The sequence below is a fragment of the Fukomys damarensis genome, unplaced genomic scaffold (assembly GCF_012274545.1).
Source record: "Fukomys damarensis isolate Sample0158 unplaced genomic scaffold, DMR_v1.0_HiC HiC_scaffold_1, whole genome shotgun sequence".
In the NCBI taxonomy this organism is placed as follows: domain Eukaryota; kingdom Metazoa; phylum Chordata; class Mammalia; order Rodentia; family Bathyergidae; genus Fukomys; species Fukomys damarensis.
Window position 1 is genome coordinate 42,335,982 of NW_022900913.1, and position 17,151 is coordinate 42,353,132.

The following is a 17,151-nucleotide window of genomic DNA, read 5'->3' on the forward strand; positions in this document are numbered from 1 at the left end:
TCCCAGGAAGATTGCACAGTAGTAAGCAGCAACAAATCAACCTCTCCAAGATTTGTAATTCAGACACTGGAGAATAACAACTTAGGAGAAAATGGAAGAAAAGTGTATCCCTGGGATCCAGGAAGGATCTGAAGGAAAGACTGGACCCTGAAGAGAAAGTGAGGAGATGGACCACATGTAGAGGGAGGGTATGAAATGCACTCCCTGCACTCCACTCCCAGCTCATGGCATGAGCTCAAATAAATAACAGGAGCATCCTGTACAATTTGATATGTTGTGTTTTCATTTATACTTAGCTCAAAATACTTTTTAATTTCAACTTTAATTAATTTTTTGTCCCATAATTATTTAGAAGTATGTTATTTAGTTTCCAATTATATGAAGGTTTCCCAAGGACTTTTACTCATTTTTAATTTAATTCCACCATGGCCATAAAAATATACTGTATTAGTCACTTTCTCATTGCTGGGGTACAGTAGCTGCTCTGCAACTATTGTAACTCTAAATGTCATAAAACCACGACATTTGCCATAGCTCAAGCAATAGCCAAGCTCCCTTCAATTGCAGCTTCAGGGTTCTCTAAGTACTTATACGGCTGAGTATTGTTAACCAAATCCCAAACAACCAATTTCTTAGGTGGCCTTTTTCCTTTTCAAGCAAGGTGCCACAAAAGTTTTCATCTCAAAATACAGGATTTCACTTAGAGACCCTTGGGCCTGTGAAGCATGGAGTAGTACAGATGCTTCAAGGTATCCTTCTTATCGTTCTATTACAAAGTAGTTGGCTTTTTTTTTTTGGTTTTTTGAGACAGGGTCTCACTATGCAGTGAGATTGACCTGGAACCCACTGTGTAGCTCAGGCTGGTCTCAAACTCACAGCGATCCTCCTGCTTCAGCCTCCCAAGTGCTGGGATTACAGGCATGTGCCACCACACCCGGCCGGTTGGCTTCTTTTTAATGCTAATATTTTCGGCAACCAAGCTCTTGTCCTCTGTTCTAGCTTTACAAATGTTTCCTTTTTTGGTAGAACTGAAAATTTTTAAAATAGGCCTTTTGCTCCTGATTTTCAATATAAACCTGGATAAAACCCCACAGTAATACCCATGCCACAGCCTCAACATCAGTCTGCCTTGAAATTTCCTCCACGAGATAAATTGGTCTGCTGCCCTTAATCTCAATCTCTCCTGAAAAGTATCAGGCCATTAGCAAAATGTAGAAAAAATTTCTGCCAGAGTATAACACACAAGGTCACTCACCCAAAAATGAGTAGAATCCTTTCCAATTGGAACTTCCTGTGCCTAGTCGTTACCATCTGCCTTTTTTTTTTTAATTAGCATTCTATTTTTGGAGCTCCAACCAGAATTTCCCATCAAACTCAGCTTATAATAATCTAGAGCTTTTTTACCCTGCAGCTCCAAACCTTTCCAAACTCCTCCTGTGAATCACTTCCAAAGGCTTCTAAACCACACAAGTAGTCACAGCAATGACCCCACTTCTGGAACCAAAATCTGTCTTAATCACTTTCTCATTGCTGGGACACAATACGCAAAATCCATAACTTAAAGGAAGAGGGTTTTATTTTGATTCATGATTCAGAAATTTTACTCCATAAAAACCACATAGTAGAAGGGCCTGAGTGGAGCAAAGCTGCTAACTTCATGGCAGCTTAGAAGCAGAAAGAGGAGGGAAAAGATAGGGAGGGAGTGATGTCCTTTCCAGTCACACCCCCAGTGACCCGCCTTTTCCCACTAAACCCTACTACTAAAACTCAGTCAGCTATAAAGTCCTCTTAATCCAAATATCTTCTAATATCCCTACCTCTGAGTGTGTGAGGCTTTGAAGGGACATCTAGATATAAACCCTAACATATAGCTCTATGACTCTGATCACTTAAAAATTATAGCTTTTTTATGTCCAGAAAATGGTGTATCTTAGTAAATAATGTGTATGCTTTTGAAAAGTGTATGTGTTCTGCTGTTTCTAGGTTGAGTGTTCTATAAACATAAATAAGTTATGATGGTTGATAGAATTATTCAAATTTTCTATATTCTTATTGAGTTTGTCATTACTTGTATTAGTTATTGAGAAAGGGCCACTGAAATATCTGACTATAATTGTGAATTTATGCATTATTCTTTGCAATTGTATATATTTTTTATGTTTACTTGAAGGCTTGCTATTAGGTACAAGAACACTTAAGATTATTATGTCCTCAAGTGAGATTGACTCTCTTAACATTATGAATTCACTTTCATTATCTCTAGCTGTATTTTTTTTAGATTCCACATATAAGTGATATAATGGATTGCAGAAGTGTTTCCCAAAGGCTTACATGCTAAGGTTTGGTCCCTATGCCATTGTGCTACAAAAGGTGATAGAAACTTCATTGGAAGGAAGTTATGTCATTTGAGGGCTTGCTCTTTAAGGGGATATTATGGGAGACACTTATCCAAACCATAGCATCACTTATTTGTGGAATCTAAAAAAACTCAAACTCATAATAGTGAAGAGTGACACTGTGGTGAAAAGGAGCTAGGGTAATTGAAGGAGAGGTGTTGGACAGAGGTAAAGGTCAAAGAGTACAAAGTTTTAGTTAGATAGGAGAAGTAAGTTCTGGTGATCTATTTCACATCATTGTGATTATATTCAATAATGAATTGTACATTTCAAAATTTCTGAAAGAGTGGGAATTTTTTTCTTCAGTCTCCCAAGTGCTATGATTACAGGTATGCACTATCATGATCAGAAAAAGTACATTTGAAATGTTCTTATCACAAAGAAATGATAAATATGTGCAGTATTGGACAGATTATTTCCTCAATTTTATCATTCTATGATGTAAACATGCATTAAAAAAATTACATTGTACCCCACAAATACATATGTAATTGTTAGTAATTTAAAATTAAGAAGGGGGACAGGGATTTACCTCAATGGTGCTGCCGCCCGCCTTGTAAGCACAAGGTTCTAAGTTCAATCCCTGGTACCAAAAAAACAAAAACAAAACAAACAAACTAACTAACTAAAATTAAGAAGAAATGATGTGATGTATGGGGTTTGCCTTAAAATAATATTGGAAGAAAATAGCTAGAGTCTTTCAGGGCAGAATTAGCTGTATGTTGATGATGTTGAGTGCTGAGTGAATGGGGCTTGCTGTACTGTTCTACTTTTGTAGAACATATCCTAAATTCTCCACAATTTAAGGAGGGCAAAATACTGTTCTTTTACAAAAAATTTAAATGCCACTCTTATTGGTTCTGAGTATACTGTGAGCCCTCTTAAAATTTAAATTCCTAGACATCAATCAAGGCCCTATTTTGTGAATATTCCTTTGTGAGGAAAACAGTCTCAGTGTGCTGTGTTAATACTTTTCTGCACATCACAGGGGCATAAGAGGTTACCAGGGAGCACAACTCAGGGAAGATCATCTCAAGAGTGCAAAATTGACAGTTCTGTGCTCTTAAAGAGGTAGAGCACAACTCCCCTCTCCTCAAGTGTGGGTGGTGAATAGTGACATGGTCTCTCTTCCAACAAGAGAAACTTTGCAATCAAAACCTGACCAACACAACAAACAGCAAGATAATTAAGAATGTCATCAACAGGAATAAGTCATATTTTTAATTAATTAATTTTATTGGTAAATTTAAGGGATACAGTGTACTGACACTCATCATTGGAAATATGCAGCTTTACATAGTCCATATTGGTTCTTATTTTTTCCCCATTCCCCTGCCCTCCCTTCAACCCCCTCTACTCCTCCCTATCTACAAAGACTTTGTTTCCATTTTTTTTTCTTTTTCTCATGTTAATTCCATTCCCATCTTGCTTTTCCCCTACCCCTCCCATGTCCCCTTACCCTTTGCACTTTTTATAATTATTTCACATTATCTATTATACTTTTTAGTCCTTATTTACACATTCAGTTTCTCAAACTAGATAAACTATTTCGTATTAATACATATGTGTCCTATTTATTTCACTTAAGAGTATTGCCTCAGTGAGCATACATTTAGCTGTAAATGTGTCTAGTTTCTCATTCTTTATGGCTGAGTAGTCCATTTTATTTTTTAAAAAAGCACATTTTCTTTATCCAGTCTCCTGTTGATGGACAATTGGGCTGTTTCCAAGTTTTAGCTATCACAAATTGTGATGTTATGAACATGGGTGCACATATATCACTGTGTTATGATTCTTTTCATTCATGGGGAATATACCCAGCAGGGGCATAGCAGGACCTCCAATTCTAGTTCTTTGAGGTATCTCCATATTGATTTCCACAGAGGTTGCACCAGTCTACACTCCCTCCAGGAGTGGAGCAGGGTTCTTCTTTCCCCACAGCCCTGCCAGCATTTGTCATTGGTTGATTTCATGATAGCAGCCATTCTTTCTGGGTGAGGTGGAATCTCAGTGTTGTTTGCATTTGTATTTCTTGAATGAGGAGTGATATTGAAAATTGTTTCATATGTTTATTAGCTATTTCTACTTCTTTGTCTGAGATATGTGTGTTCATTTCAGATGGCCATTTTTGGACTGAGTCTTTAAATTTGGAGGTCTGATTTTTTTAAAGTCCTTTATATAGTCTAGATAGTAGACCTTTGTCTGAAGAAGAGCTGGTGAAAAGTTTTTCCCACATTGTGGATTGTGTCTTCACACTATGGTTGTTTCTCTTGCTGGACAGAAGCTTTTTAATAAGAAGAGATCCCACTTGTTGATTTTTTTAGTTCACAGGCAACTGGGGTTTTGTTCATAAAATCTTTTCCTACACCAATGTCTTCAAGAGTTCTACCTAACCCCTCTTTCAGCTGGTTTAGTGTTTCTGTTTTAATATTTAGATATTTAATCCATTTTGATTTTAGTTTAGTGCATGATGAGAGATATAGGTCTAGTTTTAATCTTTGGCAAGTTGAAACCCAGTTTTTCCAGCACCATTTATTAAAGAGGTTATCTATCATCCAGTGAGGGTGTTTGGCTTCCTTGTCAAAGAAGGGGTGGCTGAGTGCATCTGGACTTGTTTCAACATCTTCTAATATATTCCTCTGGTCCTCAGGTCTCTTTCTTTGCCAGTACCATGTTGTTTTTATCACAGTAGCTTTGTACTATAGTTTCAAGTCAGAGATTCTGATACCACCTGCCTTGTTTTTATTGCCTAGAATGCCTTTGCTATTCTAGGTCTCATCTTGTTCCAAATAAATTTTTGGGTTGTTTTCTCAAAGTCTGTGAAGTACACTTCTGGGATTTCAGTTGGGATTGCATTGAATCTATATAGCAATTTTGGAAGTATGGCCATTTTCACTATATTAATTCTTCCTACACAGGAGCAAGGGATGTCTTTTGATTTTCTGATATCCTCTTCAATATCTTTTTTCAGAGTGTTGTAGTTTTCAGAGTAGAGGTCTTTGATTTCTTTCATTAGGTTGATTCCTAGGTATTTCAATTTTTTGGATGCTATTGTGAAAGGAATTATTTGTCCCATTTCTCTCTTAGTGAGTGTTTTTTGTGTACAGGTAAGCTACTGATTTTTGTGTGGTGACTTTATATCTAGCTACTTTGCTGAATTTTGTTAGTAAGTCTATAAGACTTTTGGTGGAATTCTTGGGTTCTTCCAAATAGATATGTCATCTGAAAATAATGACAATTTGACTTCTTCATTTCATATTTTTATTTCTTTCTCTTGTCTAATTGCTGTGGTGTTTCCAAAACTACACTGAAGAGAAGTGGTGATAGTGGACATCCTTGTCTTATTCCTGATTTTAGTGTGAAAGATTTCAGTTTTTGACCATTTAGAATGATATCAGCTATTGGTTTTTCATAGATGGCTTTTATCAGATTGCGGTAGAGATCATCTATTCCAATTATTTGGAGGATTTTTATCATAAATGTGTGTTGTATTTTGTCAAATGCTTTCTTTGCATCTATTAAGATGGTCATATGGTTTTGTCCTTGGATCTATTAGTATAGTGTATTACATTTATTAATTTGCATATGTTGAACTATCCCTGCATCCCTGGGATGAATCTCACTTGGTCAGGGTGTGTGATCTTCTTGATGATCTCTTGCATTCTATTTGTGAGTATCTTATTAAAGATTTTTGCATCTATGTTCATTAGTGAGACTGGCCTATTATTCTCTTTTTTGGTTGGATCTTTCTCTGATTTAGGATCAAGGTGATGCTTGCTTCCATTAATGAATTTGGGAGTATTGCTTCCCTTTCAATTTCATTGAAAAGTTTAAACAGGAGTGGCAGTAGTTCCCCTCTAAATGTTTTGTGGAATTCAGTAGTGAAGCTATCAGTATCTGAACTTCTTAGTTGGTAAGTTTTTAATTACATTTTCAATATCTTTTTTTTTTCTTTTTGTACCAAGGATCGAACTGAGGTCCTTACCCTTGTGAAGCAGGTGGCAAAATCACTGAGCTAAATCCCCGGCCCTCAATTTCATTGATTGATATTGGGTTGTTTAGAATTTTTAGGTCATCTTCTTTCAACTTTGGTAACTCATACAAATCTAGAAATCTGTCCAATTCTTCTGTATTTTCCATCTTATTGGTGTACAGGTTCTCAAAGTAGGTATGGATGATCCTCTTGATTTCTGCTGGGTCTGTTGTAATTTCATCCTTTTCATTCCCAATTGCATAGCTTTGGGCATTTTCTTTACTTTTTTGATGGATTGGCTAAGGGGTTGTCAATTTTGTTTATTCTTTTGAAGAACCAACTCTTGGCTTAATTGATTTTTTTTTTGTATTGTTCTCTTAGTCTCCATTGCACTCATTTCTGCCCTGATCTTTACAATTTCCTCCTTTGTATGAGCTTTGGGTTTGTTCTGCTCTTCTTTTTCTAGAAGCTTGAGTTTCAGCATAAGGCTGTGTAACTGAGTTCACTCCATTCTAATAAGAGTATTCACTGCTATGAATTTCCATTGTAAGACTGCTTTCATTGTGTTCCATAGGTTCTGATATGTTGCATTGTTATTGAATTGTAGGAACTGTCTGATTTCTTCTTTAATTTCCTCTGTGACCCATTGGTTATTCACAAGTGTGTTGCTCAATTTCCATGTGTTTATGCAATTCTTGCAGTTGTTTTTGCTATTGATCTCTAATTTCATTGCATTTTGGTCTGATAATATACAGGGGATAACTTCATTTCCTTTGCACTTACTTAAACATGTTCTATGAGTGAGTATATGGTCTATTTTTGAAAACAATCTATGTGCAGCCAAAAAGAATGTGCATTCTGATTTTGTGGGGTGGAACACTATGTAAACAACTGTTAAATCCATTTGTTCAAGAGTTTGAGTTCTATTATTTCATTGTTTCTTTTTTGTCTGGTTGATCTATCTATTTGTGACAGTAAGGTATTGAGGTCTCCCACTACTATTGTATTAGTGCTTATATGATTTTTCATGTACTTTAGTATTTGTTTTATATAGTTGGACACACTTGTTTTTGGTGCATATATATTTATGATGGTCATCTCTTCCTCTTGGATTGTTCCCTTTACAAGGATGTAGTATCCTTCTTTGTGTCTCTTAATCACTTTTGGTTTGAAATCCACTTAATCTGCAAAGAGGATAGCGACTCCTGCTTTTGGGGGGGGGGTTCCTGTTGTAGGGAGTATTGTTTTCCACCATTTAACATTCAGTCCATGAGTTTCTTTTTAAGTGTGTTTCTTGTATGCAGCATATTGTTGGATCTTGCTTCTTGACCCATTCTGCCAGCCTATGTCTTTTAATTGGTAAATTGAGATGACTACCACTGATGGTTATAACTGAGATGCATTGACTTATCTTTGTCATGACTTTTTCTTTTTGTTATATTCTTCCCCTTTGCATTTAACTTCTTGTTGTGCCAGATGGATTCATTCTGCTGGGTGTCCTGGTGTTGTGATCCTCATTGTCTTTTCCTAGGATGTTGTTTAAAAAATTTTGGAGTGCTGATTTAGTACTCATGAAGTTCCTAAGGTGCTCTTTGTCATGAAAGTATCTATTTCTCCACAAATTTGGAAAGATAGTTTTACAGGGTACATCAATCTGGGTTGGAGGTTGTTTTCTTTAGGGACTGAAATACCTCACTCCATATTCTTCTTGCCTTGTGGGTTTGTGTTGGGAAGTCTTCTGTGATTCTGATGGGCTTCTTTTGTATGTGATTTTTTTTTCTTTTATTGAGTTTATTGGTACATTTTAGGTATACAGTACAATTACATTCATTATTGGGATCTTGCACCTTTACATGACAGGTCTTGGTTGTCATTTTTTCCCCTTGTCCATGCTCTCCCTTCACTCCCTCCTCCCCTCCCCATTTACAAACACTTTATTTCCATTTTTTCATATTTTTTTTCTTTCCCTTATTACCTTTGCCCTACCCTTCCCAGTTTCCCTACACCTTTAGCCCTTTTCTTCCTATTTCACAAGGTCAATTATCTCATTAGGATCTTATGTACTATTATAGCTTTTCACACCAGAGAAACTATTCAGTATTTACACATGTGACTTGGACTGGTGCAACCACTATGGAAATCAATATGGAGATACCTCAAAGAGCCAGGACTAGAGGTTCCCTTTGACCCAGCCATCCCTCTGCTGGGTATCTTTCCAAAAGAATTAAAGGAATCATACCACAGTGATATATGCACACTCATGTTTATAGTGGCACTGTTTGTAATAGCTAAAACTTGGAAACAGCCCATTTGCCCATCAGTTGGAAACTGGATAAAGAAGATGTGGTTTTTCTATAAAATGGAATACTACTCAGCCATAAAGAATGAGAAATCAGAGTCATTCATAGGAAAATGGATACATATTGAGGATATACTCCTAAGTGTGATTTGTTTCTTTTTTCTAACTGCTTGTAGAATTTTGTTCTGTCAGGTTTCTGGAATCTTAACTGTTATATGCCTATATGTAGATTTTTTTGATCATGACTATTTGGAGTCCTATAAGCCTCATTTATCTGTATGTCAGGTTATTTTCCCCTATTTAGGAAGGTTTTTGCCATTACTTTGGTAAACAATTTTTTGTGTTGTCTGCACTCTCTCCTATAGAATTCTTCATTGACTCCAATCAGTCTTATGTTATTCTTCTTTGAATCATCTAACAGCTGCTGGGTTGATTTCTCATGGTCCCTTACTATTTTAAAGAGAATTTTCTTTTCCTGGTCACTAGTGAATTGCAATCCTGTCTTCTATATCTGAAATTCTGTCCTTGCATTGGCTTGTTCTGCTGTGTAAACTTTCAGTGGAGTTTTTAATCTCCTGGAAATCTGTTTGCATCTGTTTTATGGATTCCCTTTGTTTCCTAGGTTGGGATTCCATCATGTTTCTCAGTTCCTTTATTTTTTTTATCTGTGTCCACTCTAGATTTATTAATTATGTCTTGTACTATGGGCACAATCTGTGCTATTATCTGAGAAATTATTTCATTTTTTCCAGGTCCTCTCTTATTGCCAGTTCAGGGAGTCCAGGTGGTTGAGTATCAGATTGTTCCATCTCATTTCCCTTTGGGGTTGCCTTAAATGATCTGGAAGTCTGGTTTTGATGCTGACTTCCATGTCTTCTTATTTCAGCAGGTGCAGCCTGCCATGCCTATGTTCAGGGAACTTTTTACTCACCCAATAGTCTTCAATTCTCAGCAAGCCACCAAGACGCCTTTATCTGCTGCCCCCAGTACACCAATTCCTTGGTTTAGAATGGTGGCCTTCTATATCCCTGAGCTGAACTGTTGTCTGGGCAAACTCCTGGCTGGGGCCTCTGCATGCTATGGATGGTATTTAAGTGTGCCTCTCCCTGGGGCTCTTATGTAGCTGTTGTCTGGGGGGCAGGCTTTGGCTGGGGGCTGTGTATCCTAGTTCCTGTTGTCTGTGTAGGCTTCTGGTTAGGGTCTTCAGGCACTTATTGGTGGTATTGGGGTAAGCCTCTGGCTATTGCTTGTGTGTCTGAGTAGTTCTTTTTCAGATGGACCCTTGGCTGTGGCCGATATTATGGTGGGACTCTGGATGAAGCTTGCATGCCTATGCAGCTCTTTTCTAGGTGGCCTGTGGTTTGGGGATGGTACCCACATCTCTGGGGTTAGTGAAGGGCCCTAGCTAAGACCCTCCTGCAACCATGCCACTCTGGTCCACACAGCTGCTCCCCAGGATATGTGCGCACTTACCATTGGTATGGTGGAACTCTGGATGAAGATTTCACACTTGTGCAGCTCTTTTCTAGACCAGCTGTGTCTCCTGCACCTCTGGTGTTGCGGTGGGGCCCTTGGAGTAAGCCAAGTTAACAGTAGGAGCCCCTAATATGATGTATGATATAGTAAGAGTGGCACTTTTCTTATGTACTCTTTCTCCCCCATACACATAACCCTAATTTATTAATGGAAAATATTAACATAAAAATGCCAGTTGAGGGACATTCTACAAAATAACTGATCATTACTCATCAAAACTGTCAAGAATATTAGAATTCAGGAAGGTTTGAGAAATTGCCATGGCCAAAAAGAGCCTAAAAAGATTTACCTACTAATTATAATGTGCCTCCCTGGATGGTACTCGGGAACAGAAAAAAGATATTATTAGATAAAAACTAATGAAATGTAAACAGTACATATGGCCTTTACTTAATTGTAATATATCAATATTGGCTTATCAACTGTGACAAATTGGTTACATTAATGGAAGATGAGAGTGAAAATGTCTGAGATTATTTATAATCATAATTCTTCTAATTAATTATGTTCAGGGTTGGATGTTGTACAGAAAAGGACTACTAATTTTTCCAAATTCTAGAAACATGAAAGTGACCTGGGCCTAGACAAGAACTTCAGAGAAGGTGGGCAGAAATAGACAAGAGTAGCATAATGGGTAACGATGAATTGAATAAATTAGGGACTAATAGTAAATATAAATTCTAAAGACATGGAAGCCATAAGTTAAGGTGGGGCTCTCCTACACAATCTGACCATACTGTGTACAATTCCTGTGTAGTAATAATTGCTACCACAGCCAAATAGTCATTTGTACAATTGTTTGTTAATTGCTTACTCCTTCATTTGGCAATAAATCCTATTCTGAGATAAGCTATACCTCTCTTACTTTCGTTGAATCTTTGTGCATAATCTCTTCATCAATCTGGATTTAATTCTGGATGGAACTTCCCAACTCACCAGCCTCCTCATATTTTCATTAATAAAACCCCACTCACAGTTATTTCACCTCTGTATTTATGCAACTCTGGTCAGTCATGGCCACAAGGGCCAAGTAAAGAAATTAAGCTCTTTTCTTTTTCATTTTGTTTCAATTTGGTTTTATAACTTTAAACAAAAAGTAGAGGAAACATTACAGTTACAGAGACAAAGTGAAAGAAAATATTGCAACATAACTTTATAGCACTAATGCTCAGATACAAGGTGAGCACAGAAAAGAAATCTAAAACTTTGTCCTTCTTCCTTCTTAACCACACAACATTGTGACAAACCTCTGCTGTAGGCCTTCAAGCTTTTATCTGCAATGTGACAAATGGATAACCTTTCCTTTGCAGTTAATCTAATAAAATAAATACCTAAGTATCTGGTTTTGAGACATTTTTACGTGAAATTCACTGCAGTATATTTTCAATGAAATATTTATTTCTTTGGTACCATCCATAGAAATAATCATTGTGTAAGTAGTATTTGCTTTAAGTAAATAGGCATTCTCAATTTTAACTTCTGAGAGCAAGGATATGAACTAAAACTGAAAAGCATAGAGTTATTGATACTTAGTATTTTGTGACAGGATGAGTAACATCTGTAATCGAAAAGACCAAGTATGACTATTCATTCCTTTTAAAGAACTTGAAAAGTAGGATACCAGAATTTGTGGCTAACTCACTTCCTAATGGGAATATTCAGTAGAGTTTAATGTACCTTACATATCTGTATGGGAATTTCCCATGATGGCATTTATTTACATACTTATTTACTGTCTACTATGAGCCAGGTACTACTCTATATACAACAGAGGATGCAAAGATTCTTATAAATAGTGTACATCCAAATGGCCTATATTATGAATTATATTTATGAAGAGAGTTAAAATGTTTAAAAAATGTTAAGAGAGAGCAGATAGGTAATTAAGAAATACTTGTGAAGAGGTCCTGCCAAACAAAGAGTGGTTCAGTATGTAAAAATAGGAGTGGAGACAGGATGATCAGCTCATCCCAAAGAAGACTATGGTAGTTCAACGGGACCAATTCATGGACACGTAGAAGTGAAAAGAAGACATACCTCTGGAAAAATGAAGTATGCCCAGAGCATTTGAATATTGAAAGCCAATCTAAGAAATCTGAACTTAATTTTCTATGCGTCACTATATACCATTGAATGATTTTGAATGGGAAACAAACAGAAAGGTTTTGAACAGGCTTATAATAATTGAGTAGGGCAATTATACCTCACATTTACGTCATTATTTCTCAAATCAGGTGAATCTTTAAAATCTTTGTAGAGATTTTTAAAAATATAAGTTTATAAGCTACATTCCTGGATGTCCTGATCCAGTTGGCGTTTTCTGGAGATCTTGGTTTATCCTCTTGTTCCCAGTGATGATGGCAATAGTAGTAACCAGCAGGGCCTGCTAGCAGCAGAGTCTGTGCCAAGGTTCAGTCACAGTAGTAGTGGCAGCAGCAGAAATGCCCCTAACCAGGCTGGTATGACCTTGGCAGTGGGTCCTGCTCCTTCATCCCTCTTGCTTCACACTTCTGTTCTGAGCTAGGTTTTTCAGCTTTTCTAATGATCACTCCCAATTTTGCTTAATTATCCAAACATTTTTCCTATTGTTTTCAAACAAATCTTCTGACAGGTACAGAATCCAAGAGAAGGTTCAGAAATGTTCATTTAGTCCCTGCTGATTATCCCCTGTGTACCTCCATCAAAAAGAAGAAAACATATAGATCATTATGTTGTCCTCTGGGAAGACAACTTAACTACCTGGTAGCAGAATATAGGCCTGGCCATAAGATACCCTGGAAAAGGCCTCCAAGTCCTAGGATGTCAATTGAAATTTACACCAAGCATATCCTCCCTCTCATCCCTTCATTTTGTTTTTCTTTGATGTAGCTTATTTGGTGTAGTTTATTTGTGTAAGGCTTTGGTTTCTAAATTCTTGACTCTGTAGCCCCCAATTTGCCCTCTTGAATTCAATTTTTCAGATTTCAGAAAAGCTACAGCTGTGAGGCTGCTTAGACATTCTAGGAAGCAAGCAGCTGTACATTACAAGTTTTAATTCTTTCTATTTGGTGTCAGGGGTAACTCCTATCTTTTTTTTTTTAATCCTTGTTTGCCTTAAATTGATTCTAGAAGGAAATGGTATCCCTTAGTATAGCTGTGGATTTTCACCACAAGACAAGAATGGGTACAGAGTCTTTTTTTTAATTAGTCAATTGCATAGAATTTCTCCTCATTTGCTGCCATTTTCAGGAACAAGACACATTTTATTTTATGAGTTATATTTTTAAATCAGCTCATTTGTGCTTTTCAGATGGTCTTACTTTTGACCCAAAGACTCTGAATGCCATGTTTTTTCCCACTAGGCAAAACCGCCTAACAGTTTACCCTGAGCGTCACTCAGACAGCACATTTATTTGCATACTGAGTCCTCTGAGTGTCACTTGGGCAGATGTCATTTCAACCAGTTGACTCTTGCTTGTACAATATACACTCGTATGTCTATTTGTTTTATATTAATCATTTTTTGCATACTTTCTAATTTAGAATGTCACATTCACCTTTGATATATGTTTCTAGTGAAAGCTAATAAAAAGTTCATTTTCTTTTACTAATTTGTGTTTGTGAAAAGTAGCCTATTTTGCATTACAATTTATAAAAACTATTTTGCTAGTTTTATTTTTAAAATTAATTTTAGTGGTACACTTTTGATATACATAATGACTGCATTCATCTTAGGGAAGGTGAATTTGTATATAATATATCTCAATTCTTCATTTTCCCCCTATTTCCCTCCCTTCCTTTGAATTCTTCTTTCCCTCCTTATTTGCAAAAGCTTTGTTTCCATGTTTTTCCTTCTATTCTTTTTTTTCTTTGCTTTTCTCTTCCTTCGAGCTCCTCTCCTCTTCTCCTTATTCTCTTTCTCATTTGAATATTTTCTTCCTACTTTCCAATATCTATCTTCCATTTTGGTCCTTATTTAAACTTTTGGTTTCTCACAGGAGAAAAACAATGCAATATTTAAACATAATGTGTATGATTTGTTTCACTGAGTATGGTCTCAAGGTTCATCCATTTACCTAAAAATATCTTGTGTTTATCCTTCTTTATGGCAGAGTAGGACTTCATTGTATATAAAAACCATATTTTCTTTATCCAGTCATTGGTTGATGGGCATCAAGGGTGTTTCCAAGTCTTGGCTATTACAAACTGTGTTGCTATAAACACAGATGTGCGTATATTGCTGTGGTATGGTGCTTTTAACTCTTTTGAGAAGATACCAAGAAGGAAAGTAGCTAGGTCAAATGAAATCTCCAGTTTTAGTTTTATGAGAAATATCCATACTGATTTTCAAGTTGATTGTATCAATATACACTCAGTCAACAGTGGAGAGGGGTTATTTTTTCCTTGCCAGCATTTGTTTTTGGTTGATTTCTTGATGATAGCCCTTCTTTTTGCTCTTTCTAGAGTGAGATGGAATCTCAGTGTTGTTTTAATTTGCATTTCTCAAATGACCAGTGACATTAAACATTTTATTTTCCATTTGTACTTTTTCATCTGAGAAGTGTCTATTCATTTCAGATGCCCGTTTTGAATCAGGTCTTTAAATTTGGGGGGATCTGATTCTTTTGAGTTCTGTATATATTCTAGATATTAGACAAAGACATAATTATTAATGTAGAAAATCTGTGTATTCAGCATTAAAAAGGAAAGAATTCTCACACATGCTTCAAAAGAAATAAAACTTGAGGATATTATGTTACATGAAATAAGCCAGTCGTGAAAAGAAAAATATTGTATAATTCCACTTTCACAAGGTACTTAAATTAGTCAAATTCACAAAGATAGAAGTTAGAATGATGACTTAACGGAAGTAGGAATGGAAGTTATTGTTTAATAGGCATTAAATTTTAGTATCACAATGAATAGAGTTTTATATATGGATTATGGTGATGGTAGCAAAATGTAAAAGTAAATGTCACTGAACTGTACATGTAAAATGGCTAATCTTGGAAATTTTAAATTATGTATATTTTACCACAATTTTTTAAAAACTCAGTAATAAAAAACCAAACAACCCAATTTTATAAATTTGGCAGAATATTTAAACAATTACTTCCCCAAAGAAAATGCACAGATAAAAAATAAGTATAAGTACATGAAAAGATATCCAACATCATTAGATGCTAGGGAAATGGAAATTAAAACAATAATGCAGGAACAACACATACCTATTAGAATGGCAAAAATTAAAAATACTAACTATGCTAAGTTCTGGTAAGGACTTTCAGGGATTTAATGTTTTATACTGTGCTGCTGAGAATATAAAATAATTAGTACTTTTGAAAAGTTTGGAAGTTTCTAAAAAAAAAAAAAAAAAGACATACACTTACCATATGCTATCCAGCCTTTTCATTTGTACTGGTTAAGGTCCTCCTAAGAACAAAATAAATAGAAAATAATGTATAATTATGTGAGTAGTTTTATTAGATAGGTTTACAGGATTGAAGTGGGAGAGTCCATAACTCCCATCCAGTAGCTGCTCAGCCCAAGAAGATGGAAACCACCAAACAAGAGGAATTAATGATGGAGCACCAAGACATGGGAGCTCATGAGAGAGGCGCTGATATTAGTCTGCATTGGAAGGCTGAAGAAATTGGAGATTGATGTCCACAGCAAGGGCAGCAAAAGATGCACCCACTCAAGCAGACTAGGATGCTTGAAAATGCACCACATTTTTTCCTTTTTCTATTTTTTATCTATCCAGGTTATAGTACTATTTGTAGATGCCATCCACAACCATTATAGGTCTTCTCTCGGTTTGCTGGTCTACAGACCAATCATCTCTGATAATATCCCACGGACATGCCCAGAATTGTTTTTTCCTAATCTGCTAGGTATTTCTTAACTTGGTCAAGTTCATATATCATGATTAGTGCTTACACCACCCTAAACATTTACCCAAAAGAAATGGAAGCATATACTGTTGCAAATATTTGTTTTTAAACGTTCATAGCACTTTTATTTGTAATGATTAAAGACGGAAATAGCCTGAATTTGCATTAGCAGGTTAATGGCTACTACTGGTATAGCCATACAATAGACTGTTACCCATCTCCTTTTTATTACTCCTTTTCAGAAAAAAGAAGACACAAAGGAATCTAAAAATAATTATACTGAATGAAAGAAACCAGAGGAGACAATATTGCATACTTATTATTTAATTTATATAAACATGTGAACATTTAAAGTAACAAGGCAGATCAGAGGTTGCCCACATGTGGGAGGAAGAAACAGAAGGGAAGAAGAGATTATACAGGGGCACGAGAAAGCTTGGAGGCATTGAACGTTTTCATTATCTTGACAGTGGTAATGGTTTCATGGGTATACACATAGGTCAATTCCTAATATGTTATCCTTCTTTTAGTTGCTGTGACAAAACACTCTATTTAAAACAATTTAAAGGAGGAAAGGTTTATTTTGGCTCAAGGTTCCAGAGGTGTCAGTTCATGGTTACTTAGCCCCATTTCTTTTGGGCCTGTATTGAAGCCAAACAACATGATAAAGAACACATGGTGAAGTAACATTGCTCACCTCATGATAGCTAGGAAGCAGAGAAAGAGTCAACATCCAGGAACAAAATATACCTTCAAAGTCACAATGTCAGTGACCTATTTTCTCCACCAACGTCTGACTTCTTAGAGTTTCCACTGCCTCTTAATAAAACTATCAGCTGGGGACCAAGCTTTCAATGCATGATAGATCCAAGTTAACATTCTTCCCCAAGGCTGCAAAGGTTCATGTCCACCTCAAACTTCAAAATGCATTCAGTCCCTCTCCAAGAGTTTACAAAACCTTAGCTTCCAGTAATGCTCAAAAGTCCACGTTTTAGTATCCTTCTTATACTCAAGATAAACTCTTAGTTGTAAATACCTATGAAAATCTTAAAAGAAAACTTCCAGTGTACAGTG

At 36.2% G+C, this 17,151-nt stretch overlaps 1 protein-coding gene across 1 annotated transcript in view; it reads right to left on the minus strand.

The window, feature by feature from the left end:
• The window catches only part of Mier3 (MIER family member 3), a 215,861-nt gene that overhangs the window by 87,497 nt on the left and 111,213 nt on the right, over window positions 1-17,151 (minus strand). Inside the window, exon 5 of the mRNA XM_019207837.2 lies at window positions 15,574-15,616. Within this exon, the coding sequence (XP_019063382.1) occupies window positions 15,574-15,576 (3 nt within the window). The 5' untranslated portion in view covers window positions 15,577-15,616. The remainder of the gene's footprint in view (window positions 1-15,573; window positions 15,617-17,151) is intronic.